This window comes from Dromiciops gliroides, chromosome 5 (genome assembly GCF_019393635.1).
Source record: "Dromiciops gliroides isolate mDroGli1 chromosome 5, mDroGli1.pri, whole genome shotgun sequence".
Lineage (NCBI taxonomy): Eukaryota > Metazoa > Chordata > Mammalia > Microbiotheria > Microbiotheriidae > Dromiciops > Dromiciops gliroides.
The window spans coordinates 69698909-69712111 of NC_057865.1; the positions used below are offsets into that span (position 1 = coordinate 69698909).

At 35.7% G+C, this 13203-nt stretch overlaps 1 protein-coding gene across 1 annotated transcript in view; it reads right to left on the minus strand.

The window, feature by feature from the left end:
- Positions 1–13203, minus strand: part of KIF5B (kinesin family member 5B) — a 70521-nt gene that overhangs the window by 40490 nt on the left and 16828 nt on the right. The window contains exons 2-8 of the mRNA XM_043965182.1: positions 10955–11042; positions 3971–4044; positions 2883–2987; positions 1621–1669; positions 937–992; positions 757–844; positions 479–603 (exon numbers count right to left, since the gene is read on the minus strand). Coding sequence (XP_043821117.1) covers positions 479–603; positions 757–844; positions 937–992; positions 1621–1669; positions 2883–2987; positions 3971–4044; positions 10955–11042 — 585 coding nt within the window. The remainder of the gene's footprint in view (positions 1–478; positions 604–756; positions 845–936; positions 993–1620; positions 1670–2882; positions 2988–3970; positions 4045–10954; positions 11043–13203) is intronic.

Below are 13203 nucleotides of genomic sequence, written 5' to 3' on the forward strand. Positions count from 1 at the left end.
ATAACTAAAACTCAGCCATCTTAACTGACAAATGAGACAACTTTTCAACAAACTATCAAGAAATATTTCTGAAGTATTTTTATATAATTAGTATATACACATACAATATCCAATATAATTTAATCTCACAAAATATAAAATGAACACATCCACACTGAAAACAATACCAAATATTTAGGTCAAATGTCTGACTGTAAATAAGGCTATGGAATATGTTACAGAATTATGACTTCCTTACAATTCAATGATACTAGTTGATCACAGAATCAGATTAATCATGCCATGACCCATATTGATTGTTATAGGGGCTAAAAGATAGACTATCTCATATTTTACATATTTTTCCAAAATATTTAATGAGATATACAAAACACTAGCATAAGAATAAATTTAATCCAGTTATGTGTATGTACCCAGAGAAGTATTAAAAAAGAAAGAGAAAGGAAGGAAGGAAAGAAGGAAGAAAGGAAAATGTTACCTTTTCACTACCGGCCAAGTCTACCAGATAGAGTTTCCCACTCAGTTTCTGTTCTGTTTGAGTGTTTTCTTGTTTTACATTAATAAGAAAGATACTGTGGCTTCTAGAGCTATGTTCATTCATATCTATAATGAAAACACATTAAAACAATTATATGAATTAGCTGTTAATTAATTTTCCTTCTCCAATAACTTCTTTTAAGAATGGCATATTTTACATTAAAAACACAACTATCAACTGGCAAAGGATGTTTTTTAAAGTTTACACATTTTACTTACTTGTAACTGCTACATGTCTGTTAGATTTTCCTTCGTCTATAGTATCCATAACCTCATCTGGACTACATACAAAACGCTCTGTGCAACCCTTGAAAATAATTTTTGAAGTATTAAAATTATTTTCCCATCATTATATGCTTTTTCTCTTACAAAATCATACTATATAGTCTTTATACTGACCTTTACGTAGGGAACTCTGTTTTTGTCCTCATGAACAGAAAGATTGGTCTTTGAAACTGAAATAGGAAAACATTACTTGTCAGATGATAACTAATATCATCCAAAATGTAACATTAGCTAGGAAACTGTTATTATAATTTTTTTCCCTCTGAGCAGTATGACGAACAGGCAAAAGCCACTATTTAAAAAGTGCCTTAGAAATGTTTTGCATGACTACACATGTATAACACTTAAATAGAATTACTTGTGTTCTTAAGGGGGGGCATAGGGAGAGAGGGAGGAAGAGAATTTGGAACACAAAGTTTTAAAAATTGATGTTATAATTGTTTTTACATGTAATTGGGGCAAAAAATTCTAAATAAATGAAAAAAAAAAAGTGCCTTCAAAAGCATTTCAGGGGAAATAAAAGACTACTCCATCATCACTAAACAGAGATTTATACAATCAATACTCAATAGTTAAAAATATCTATACCTCAAGTTGTATTATCAGAAGGCACACAACTGTAATTTACAAGAATAATTTTAAAATGCCATTTTCTATAATTTAAGGCAATTTTAATATATTCTAACCAAATGCTTTTCCATCTATTGGTAAAAGAAATCTTTAGGGTTCTTTCTCACAAAACATAATTAACTACTGTTATTCCAGAAGAGATAATAAATGGGGAAGAACACAACTTACCATCCAAAAGGTCCCTTATCTTATCCAAATATATTTCAAAGTATGATACCTAGAGGAAAAACAAAGATTAGACAGAGGGAAAAATTCACCTCTCACTAAAATTCTTTAATACATATTCTTAGTCTATTCATATAGGAAGTGAAAAGAGAATAAGTCTAAAAGGCACTCTCTTTTCTTTCTTTCCTCTTTTTAAAATATTCCAACCTTTAAGAAGGATCAGATTATTCTACCTGAAAAATTTTGGCGATGACCTAGTCCTACCCTCCTTACTTTTACATTTGGAAATAAGAATAAAAGTTTAAGTGATCTGTCCTAGATGGTGTGGCTATTGGGCTTTATTGGGTTAAAAAACAGGAGTAGATTTGCCCTGCAGGAGAGGTTTAAGCATCTGCAGATAAGCAGCTTCATTTGGTATAGACTGTTCTTGAAGGGACCAAGAAAATCAAGATCTACAGTCCAGAGTTATAAGCTGTCCTAAGCACAAGGGTTGTCTTGTGTCTGGGACAATTTATAACTTGTGCTTGGGGTAATTTATATGTCTCCACTACATAAGCACTTATTTTTCCCCACGTATACTGGTGGGAGAATATCACTTAGGTTTATCTATGGAGTATGACATACTGACTATTTATGCATTTGCTTTATACTAAGTAACTGTGATATATGCCTTATCATCAAAGTTTAATGTATAAGGGTTAATGGTGGCATCATGGTGACTTAGTGATATTACATAAATGGGAATCACAGCAGGGGGGCTCAGGAGCTACAGTAGTGAAAAAGGGAAGTGTATCTTGGCACTTTCCCTGACTAGGACCTTGAGAGAATCTAATATATAGGCATATAAGATGGTCCTTCTTCCACAGCCCAGCTCTGCTGGTGTGAGGGCAGGTTGTAATGAGTAAGCCAAGCCAGAAAATGCATTTGGGAACCACTCCACACAGGATGAAGACAAAATTAAAAAACAGCTGTCCAAAACCAGCTTACATTCTAACAGGTCTACGCAGAGACACAGTTCAAGTTGCTATCAATTCAAGATAAAAGAGATGCAACCCCTGTCTCCCAGAACCTCATTACTTTATAGAGCATAAGATATGTACACAAATAATTATAAAACCGGACTGAGTATAAGTACACAGTAAGCCTAAAGTGTTAAAGTTGATTTTTCTGAAAACTTATCAGCTACAAACTTTACAACTACTTATGTACATTTTAACTGTCATCATCCTAAAAGCTGAATGAAAATAAATTTCTCACAAGTTTACCTTAATGTGGAATTCCAAATTTTCATCCATAGAGTAAATATAATTAAAAATATCTTGTACTATTCTTGGAATAATACCCATTCCATCTGGATCATGGAGTTTACCCTGAATGGAACAACAAAGAACATTAAACTTTTTCATGAACGATACACATTTAATGTAACTAATGAAAAAATCTATGAGCAATCCTTTACAACTAAAATGAATCAACAGTCAAAAGGAAAGACAAAAATAAGACAACTGTGTTTTTATTAGTTATGGCCAGATAGCCCGAACCCCCCCCCCCCAACAATTTCTGGACTATATATGGCATATACGTATCAAAATATACTAGAACATCACCATGATCCCAAGTATGAACACTGTTTTTTACCTGACTATTTTTAGGATCATATTTTAATAATCAACTTGGATTATTCTAGGTCATTGGAATAATGGGTTTATCCAAAAAGGGTTCGGCTCAATTCAAATGTATTCAAATATTAGAAATGCCTCATCTGATTTTCACCTCTGACTTTTGTAGTCAAACTAATTCCCCAAAGCAGGTGTTCAACATATACTGTTTTCTAAAGAGCAAGAGTGTGCTCAGACCCCCTACTCAGAATGGAGGCAACCTACTAATCAAAGAAGAGAAGACACTGCCTCTTTTCCAAAAACAGGGTTAAAAAAAATACCTGTTACATGCGACTATTCTAAATTTTCAGCATATAAGCATTCAAAAATCTCCTTGACAAAATTGCTAAGAACTATAGCAAATGTTTACTACAAAGTGACAAGTGTGCCACTTGGATAGGACCCAAAGGTTTTAGGGCCCAATAGGATCATTTTTTTTTTTAACTGTCTAAACAAATTATTTGAATTCTGTACTTTGCTGCTGTTCCATAAGCAGATCCCCCAATTCTTACTCTTTTATGGCTGTCACCAATAAAAGTTTAATAATTTCAAATACATTGCTTCCTGGAGAGAAAGGAGCCATAAGTCCAAAATAATTGTTAAAATAATTTTACCGTCAATAGAGAAAAAATACACTAATGGCCTTGACATACTACTCAAAAAAGGAGAGGAACACTTATTTTACAATTTGTTACCTCCATTGTATGCGTCTTTCCAGAGGATGTCTGTCCATATGCAAATATTGTACCATTATATCCCTCAAGTACATCTATAAGAAGTTAAAAAAAAAAATTGTCATAGAATTTTCCTTCCTAAACAAAATTCAGAGAATTGCTTGTTATAAGAAAAAGACATACGTTCCTGATTATCAACACAAAAAACCTCTCAAATAATTAAAACACTTAAGAGAGCTGCCAAAGTTCCTAAATCCAGCAAAATAACTTGGTAAGGAAAAACTCATGTTCATTTTTCTTCAGACTAGATGATATATAACAAAATCTATATAAAATTCTATATAAAAGTTATAAACCTATCAAAGTCTAAGTTTAATCTTCACAACCTATAAAGGAGGATTTTTTTATTTGAATGTGGAGAAATTCCTTTGCCAGAGAAGAATACAACTGATCCAAGACTTAGTAAATAAATCCTAGGCAGTTCCCTGATGCACATATAGGTTAAGTCATATGCCCAGGGTCACAGGGATGGGAAATGTCAGAATTGGGATTGGACCCAGGGTCTGTCTTTCTTATAAATAAAATTAGATAAAATTTTATTCTTTTCCTCTAAAAGGTAGAAGAGGACAATGTTTGGCTCACAGTAGGCATTTAATAAATGTTCAGTCTCAGTCTAGCACACTATCCACTGTCTCATTACCTCTACTAAAAAACAACAAAACCAAACCATTACTATAAGACCCTGAAGGAAATAATCAAATATGAAATATTATTGCTAATACTTTTAGTGTTAAATCAAAGGGATATTATAAATTATGCTAAAAATCTACAAACAGAAAGAAATTTCTCCTACAATAATCTTAGATTGTTGTTCTTTTATTGTAAGCTTGGGAAACAAGGACAGATTTTGTTTGTTCTAGCTTTAATTCTAGAATAAAACTGTGAATCAGATATAGCCTATGAAATGCCCTGTTCCTAAATTATTCTTTATAATATTTAACTATTGTAAAATTCCCTCGTTGTACTTTATGAAACACAAACATATCTCGCATATGTAGACAAATTTGTTTTCTGCTTCCCAACTAAAACCTGAGTCACTGGCCGGTTTGGGCCTTAAGTTGAAACCACTTATATGAGTAGATCAAGGTAGTTACCTAGTCACCTAGGCTTAATCACCTAAATAAATTTGTAAATCTTGGAGACATCTTTGGCCCCTCCCTCTTCCTAGAGATTCAATCAGGTGCCAAGTCTTGTCAATTCTACCTGGGCAATCTCTCCCATCAGTCCCACTTCCCCCCAATTTCCACTACAACTACCATTGTTCAAAGTCTCTTATCTTCTTGTTGAGGACTGAAATAGCCTCTTAACCAATTCAATTAAATTCAACAGGCATTCATTAAACACCCACAATGTGCTAGGTATTGGGGTTACAACTATAAACCTGAGACAAGTGCTGCCCTTGAGGGGAGCAACATGTTCACAAATAAATACAGGGTATAGACAAAGTTATTTTGGGGGTAGGGGATCCCTCACAACTAGGAGAAATCAGAAAAGGTCTCTTGAAGGGGGTGATATGAAAGCTGGGCCTGAGGAAGAAAAACTTTCCATTCATTGGGGATAGATAGTGCGTGCAAAGGAGGTGGGAAATATTTTCCAGTTCAAGGAACAGCATCCAATCTGGCTGGGGTTAGAGTAAGAGGGAGAATTATGTGCAATCAGGCTTAAAAGACAGGCTGGAGTCAGAATGTGAAATGCTTTAAATGCCAGACAAAGGAGTGTATACTTGATTCTAAAGGCACTGGGGAGATACTGAAACTTCTTGATCAGAGAAATGATATGGTTAGAGGGGGAAAAAAACGACTTTGTCATTAAAGAGATGATCCTACTTCTACAACAGCTTATTGAGGCTCCTTGTGCCTAGTCTGGGAGTGTTCTGGTAAATGTTGCCTATTCACATCCTTTCGCCATACAACTGGGTCTTTGGGAAATAAATGTACCCATGACATACTTTTAAGTTTAATCTACACTTGAAACATTTTCTCCATCATTTTCTTAAGTCAAGATAATCAACAAAACAATAAATCAGACTAGATTTCTAGCATTTGCCACTTTCTGAGGTGCAAATGCTCAGGGTGAAAATTTAACAATCCGTCCTAGCAAATATGAGCTGGCACCAACACACCACTGCTCTAGCTTTTCCTTCTTAATCTTTATGTATAGATTTGCTCATGTCTGTCCTCTGCTCAAAATTTCTCATTTTCCATTGAATATAACTTTTTTAAAATTTACTTTCAGTTCCAAATTCTCTACCCCCCTCTAGCCTCTCCTCCCATTGATAAAGGCAAGAAAAATGATACCCATTATATACATGAAGTCATGTAAAACATATTTTTGTATTAGCCATGTTCTGGGGGGAAAAAAGCAAGAAAAATAAAGAAAATATGCTTCAATGTGAATCCTTAGTCCATCAGTACTGTATCAGGAGGTGGAGAGCATTTTACATCACGAATTCTTTGGTATTACAGTGTATCATTGTATTGATCAGTCTTTCACAGTTGATTATCTTTATAGTATTGCTCTTACTGTGCAGACTGTTCTAGTTTTGCTTACTTCACTTTGCATCAGTCCATAATTTCTTACAGAACAAAAATATTCTATCACATTTATAATATACTACTGTTACGACTCACAAACGTGTACAAGTGTGTGTGTATACCTATCTATCTATCTCAATCATAGCTTGTTCAGCCATTCCCCAACTGATGGGCATCCCCTCAGTTTCCAATTCTTTGGCCCCACAACATTTTTGTACATATGGGTCCTTTTCATTGATCTCCTCAGGGTATATAGATCTAGTAACGGTATTGTGGGATCAAAGGGTATGCAGTTTTATAGCCCATTGGGCACAGTTCCAAATTGTACCCCAGAATGGTTGGACTTGTTACACAACTTTGCCAGCAATGCACCAGTGTCTATTTTTCCACATCCCCACCAAGATTTGTCATTTTCCTTTTCTGTCAGCTTAGTCAATCTGATGGGTGTGAGGTGGTATCTCGGAGTTGTTTTAAGTTGCATTTCTCTATTAGTGATTTAGAAAAATGTTTTCACATGACTATCAATAGATTTGATTTCTTCTCTGAAAGTTGCCTATTCATATCCTTTCGCCATTTATCAACTGGAGACCTACTGAATATATAATTAAGTCCAAACTCCTCAGCCCGGCATTGGAGTTACTCTACAACCAAGTATCCCTGTAATTCAATAAAATATATATTAAGCACCTACCATATGGGAGAGCATATTAAGCACAGGGGAAGAAACAAGGTTTAGATAAGACACATTCCTTGTGGAAAGGGGATGGGGTGGGGAAGGAGGGAAAATGGATGTACGGCACAAACATAGAGGTAACGTCACAGTCTGTGTTATAGTTAAGTGCACAGGAAAGGGATGGGACAAAGTGCTAGACAAGGCTCAAAGTCCAAAATCACTTATGATCAGGGGGAAGAGAGAAAGTTTCATGCAGCCTCATCTTACTCCATTCTACAGGAACCATGGTCTAGCCAAACTGGAGTAGCTGCCATCCCAAATAAACATCAAGCACCTCTCCAATCTGGTGTTTTTGCTCATATTACTCATTCTATCTGGAAATCCCTTCCCCTTCCATGGGCCTTTTAAGATCCTAACCCTACCTGTCCTTCAGTCCAACTCTCCCAGCAAGCCTTTGCTGATCCCACCACTTGGAAATATGTCCTTTCTTGTATCTATGTACTTTGTTCCTTGTATGTTATAGTTCATATTAATTAATGCATGGTTATTACATAAAGTTGTATATTTGTGTGTATGTTATAGTCTCCCTGGCAGTTTATTATTTTTTTTCTTTTGTACCCTGGCAGTTTATTAACTCCATGAAGGCATCTTTGTATTTTCCTTAATAAACAAATGAAGTTAGAGAAACCAGTGTTGCAATACAGGAATATATGTGATGTGGTGTTGTTCAGTTGTTTCTGACTCTTGTGACCCCATTTGGGGTTTTCTTGGCAGAGATACTGGAGTGGTTTGCCATTTCCTTCTCAAGGTCATTTTATGGATGAGGAAACTGAGGCAAACAGGGTTAAGTGACTTGCCCAGGGTCACAGAGCTAGTAAGTATCTGAGGCCAGATTTGAACTCAGCAAGATGACTCTACCTGACTATAAAGACCTGGTACTCTAGCTACTTCAAGACCTGGCTATGCATGTGCATAATATGGAAGGAGAGGCAAAAAAACAAGGGCAGTAAAAAAGCAGGCTGCTCCTTTAAGAGCAATGTTACATTAGTTAAGTACTTTACAGTTTTTTATAGTGGTTTCACATATATTATCTTACATATTCTCAAAACAGTGCTGAATTAACATACAATATTGTTTATTTCTAGAAATAAAAAAGCGGTACTTAGCTCACAACAACCATTTCCCACCTGGCTGCTTTCCTAGATTTCATCATTGTCTCCAGAAACTCATCCTCCTAAAAGATCACATCAACCCTGAAACTCGAGCCTCCTCAATACCCCTGCTCCTGGGGCCCCTCCCTTTCTTTGATTGGAGAAGATGGAGGCGTGGACATCAGAGTTCTATTTCAGGATCATTTCCCACCCAGCTATAGGACTTGAACAATCCCTTCTCCTTTTTTCATGTGTCTTCTTCCCTCATCAGAGTGTGAGCTCTCTGAAGTCAAAGACTGTCTTTTGCCTTTCTTTGTATACTTAGGGTTTGGCATAGTGCTTGGCCCATAGTAGGCACTTAGTAAATGTTTACTGACTGACAATTGCTAAGGACAAAAAAAGGCCATTTAAAAAATTTGTGATCAAAGTAAGAAACATCTCTTGTTATGGAATATTAAGCTGCTGAAAATACTTACAAATTTGATCTGAGAGCTACTTCCAGCAATTTTTGAGATATCAGCAAGAACAGCCTGAAGACTGGGTATAGAACAATGTCTTTTTAAAAAGGAATAAAAGGCAACTTCCAGAAAGTATAGACAAATAAGCCCAAGCTGATGACTGGCAAAAATAGAGAATAGAGTATTATACTCATACACAGTAAAGAGAACAGAGAATAATACTCATGCACATAGTGTATGAGGCTTAGAAAACAACAGGGTAAGAACCATGAGCCCAAACAGGTTTACAAAAAATAAATCATGCTAAATAAAAATGACTCTTTTATAAACAGTATCAATAAACTAGATAGCACAGAAATTCCAGGCCATCAGATCTAGTCAAGAAGACCTGGGATCAAATCCTGCCTGAGACAAGAACTAGCTGTGTGACCCTGGGCAAATCATTTATTATCTCTGAGACTGTTTCTCATCTGTAAAAGAAGACTGAGGTCCTTTCAAATCAAATTTTATGATCCACTGACAAAGTTCTTCATGATGTGGTTTATGTGATTGTACAATTAGGCATATTTGCAATTGATTATACAACTGTACCACAGAGACTGATTAATGTATTAGTATTAATCAAGAGGAAGATTTCTAGAGGACTCTGACAAGGTTCCTTCCCTAATATTTAAAAAAAATGAAGGTATATGGCATGCTCATGAATCAATTAGAAAGCATTTATTAAGCACCTTCTAGGTACAGGATATTTTGCTAGAAATTGGATGAAAAAGCTTGGAGTGCTAATAACTGAAATTCAAAACAATCTTTAAAGGTTAAAATATACTGGTCTGAGTCAACAAAATGAGTTAAATTCTTGCACTTACGTTAAAAACTCAATTGCATGAGTACATTAGTATAAGACTGGAAGAAGACCTGACTTGACAGGAATTTACCTGAAAAAGATCTAGAGCTTTCAGCTGATTGCAAAGCTCAATGAGTCAAGGGTGTTACATAGACACTAAAATTGCTAAATCAAAGAAAAACAGCATTAATCACAGAGTGATTATGAGAAGTAATGGTACCACTGCATTCTGCACTCAGGTATCTTGAATACTATGTTCAATCTTCCCACTTTGAGAGAAAATTGGCAACATAGAGTGTATTCAAGGGAGAGCAATCTAAATGTTGTGGGGCCTGGAAGTGATAGCATAAGAAAAATGGTTAAACTAGAGCCGTTCAGTTTGAAAAGAGGCATTTAAAAAAAAGCATTAATGTGAACAAGGTAGATTTGTTTTGGGGTCCTGCAGGAGGCAGAACTAGAATGAATGTAGGAAAGTTACAGAGAGGGAGATGTCAACTCAATGGAAAATTCAGTTTTCTAATAATCAGTGCAGTTTAAAGGATGGAATAAAATACATTTTAAGAGCAGTAAGCCCTCACCTCTGAACATAATTGGCAAGGGCTGGATGGCCGTTTGTTAGGGTTGAGAGAAAAAGGATTCCTGCACCAGAAGCTTGGACTACTTAATGTCTATGGTTCTTTTCAATTCTAAGATTCTGTGAATCTGAGGAATGAAAATTAGGAATACATTATTCTGCAGCCCCTGGCTTATATTAACTTAATTTATGGCCTGGAATACATCCACCTGGATCATCTTTGTCGATGAATTCTCTTTGCAGCTTCCTTGCTTACTGCTAGAAGGGGTCTTTGGGAAGACAATAATAACGAAATTGAAGCAAAGAACTGTCATTTTTTATAAACTGTTGGAAATCTGCCTAGTAATTTTGTTTCGCTAATGTGTTGCTTTAATTCTAATTTATCACCTTAGAAACTCTCTTGTGATGTGAACATTAATGTAAAAAAGTATAGTAGGAAATAAAATTATGTTTATAATCATAATCTGGTTTTTGAGGAGGTGAATGTTACACAAATTTATGCAGGATCGTTTGTAAAATATGCCACACAATAAAATATTTGCTAAAGATAATTACCATCATCATTTTGTATTAAAGATAGAACAATTTCCCTCCACGATTATTAGCTTAGAAGAATATTAAAAAATTATGATGAGAATGTGAGGTGAGAAGAATTCCATGATAAAGCTTTACACAAAACAGTATTTTTAGAAATGGATGAAATATAGTTACCTTTCACTATCTTCTTTGCACAGTCATTATATACTTGCTCCTGTGTTGTACTTGACTGGAATACACGATCAAATGCATAAGGCTTGGACTGAAAAACAAATTAAAAAAAAAATTGAAATTAAACAGAAAACCCACCAAAGAGATACAAGGAAAATACTCTGTGAGGTCATCTACAGAGGTGTGAAACTCCCCTGGCAAAACTTTTGAGCTGCCCAAACCAGTTTGAAATGTAACTGGGAAATGTTTAACTAAATAAAAGCACAATGCAACATAGATAATGTTGATTTGTGGTATGCTGCCCACAAGAAACTACTTCTATTTTAATTTGACACCACTGATCCACATCATTTAGAATAGTAGCAATATTGAGTTCATAGCAGGTCCTTAAATACACGCTGATCAATCTTTCCTAGGTATCTACTACCCTAAATTAAGGCTTAGATGTACCTAAAATCTCATCTAGATGAGCAATCCCTCCCCATCCCCTTCCATCCTTTCAATTCAGATCTCATTTAAAGTTCCTACTACATGCAGGGCACTGTTAGGCTAGGCCCTAGGGATGTGCCTGTTACACTAATATAGCACAGACCTTTGTCTTGTGGAGAGTCCAGCTGTGATCTCTCTGTGCCTTCCCAGATTAGGCTATTCTTGACCATATATTTCATAAATCCCCCACACAAGACCTAATCATATTCTCAAAAGTCTTTGGTTTTTAAAAACTCTTGGCACCACAACTCTGCTATGTCTAAAATTGAACTCTTCCCCCTCCTCCTTCCAATGTGCTTCTCCTATAGTCACCGAGGTCCCAAAATTTCAGTTACCTTTAAATCTTTCCTTTCTTTTATCATTCATATCCAATAAGATGCCTGTCAATTTGACCTCCTTGGTTATCTTCTGTGTCCATCTTCCTTCTCTTCCAGACACCGCCCGCCCTAAATTAAGGCCTTCAATCTCCTACCCGGATTACTATAGTTGCACCCTAACTGGTTACCCCACCATGAGTCTCTCCTCTCTCCACTCCATTCTTTAAAAAGCTACCAAAATAACCTCCTTAATGCACAGGTCTGGTTATATCATTCCCTTATCCCAAAAATTCAGGGCACCCTATTATCTATAGTAAAAATTACAATCTATTTAGCTTAGCATTTAAGGTAAAGCACAAGTTGACAACCTACTTTTCCTATGTTTATTTACATTACTTCTCTTCGTGCAACATTCACCACATACTTTCCCACACAAAGTAAACTCTCAATCGTTCCTAGATTCCAGCTCTAGCTCCATACCCTCAATGATACAGGCCGTCTCTCACGACTGGAATACACTTCCTTCCTTCTCATGTTCATTTGTTGAAACAGCCTTTTCTTTCATGGACTTGCTCAGTTCTATCTCCTCCAAGCAACTTACCGTGAAAAGGTCATTCCTTAACTCACTCGTAAAAGAAAACACTCATTGAGGATTCTGAATACAGGACTAGAGCTTGGGGCAGATAGATGGCTAAGCCAGTCCTGGCTCTCATAGAATTAGTCTAGCAGCAGCAAAGAATTTTTTTTACCCCTTCTGTACATTTTCCTAAAGAAATCTGATTGAATTTTTTTCCCCCAATCAAATTCTTGTATTATACTTTTTTGTGCATGTTGTATCTTCGTTGACCCTCTAAGCCTATGAACTCCCCCACTAATAAGGGCTATGTCCTCTGCTGTAGAGCCTCTGACAACACCTCATATATAGTAGCTATGCATGAATGTTTATTGAATTTAAAATGTATTACATGTGAATGATGAGATTTAGTTTATGTTTCACTATGTACATTTTTATAATTGATAATCTTATACTTGGAGTTATTGATACACACATAAAATGCATCATTTATTCAGTGTATTTCCTACAACAGCACAAGAAATGCAAACTAGCTTAACTTAAACAAATCATTATATAGATTTTTATCTTCTGAACACTACCCACAACTTTGATTTGAGACAATTAGCCACTGTTTTTCCCTAGCTCTGAAACACCAGTGTCAAAATGCTGATACACATTACCACAAGCAACCACTGGTTTTCAGTTATACAAGTTCATCTAGAGAAGGTAGCCAAAGTAGGCCAAAATGCTTTAGTTTTTTTGTAGGCACACCGAGCTGAAGTTGTTTTATGTTTCTTCTCTAGCTCATATTTCCTCCTTTGGACATAACCAGATGAGATGGATATAGTTTCTAAATGCATTTCTTCAGAGAAAGTTCATTTTTACAGAAA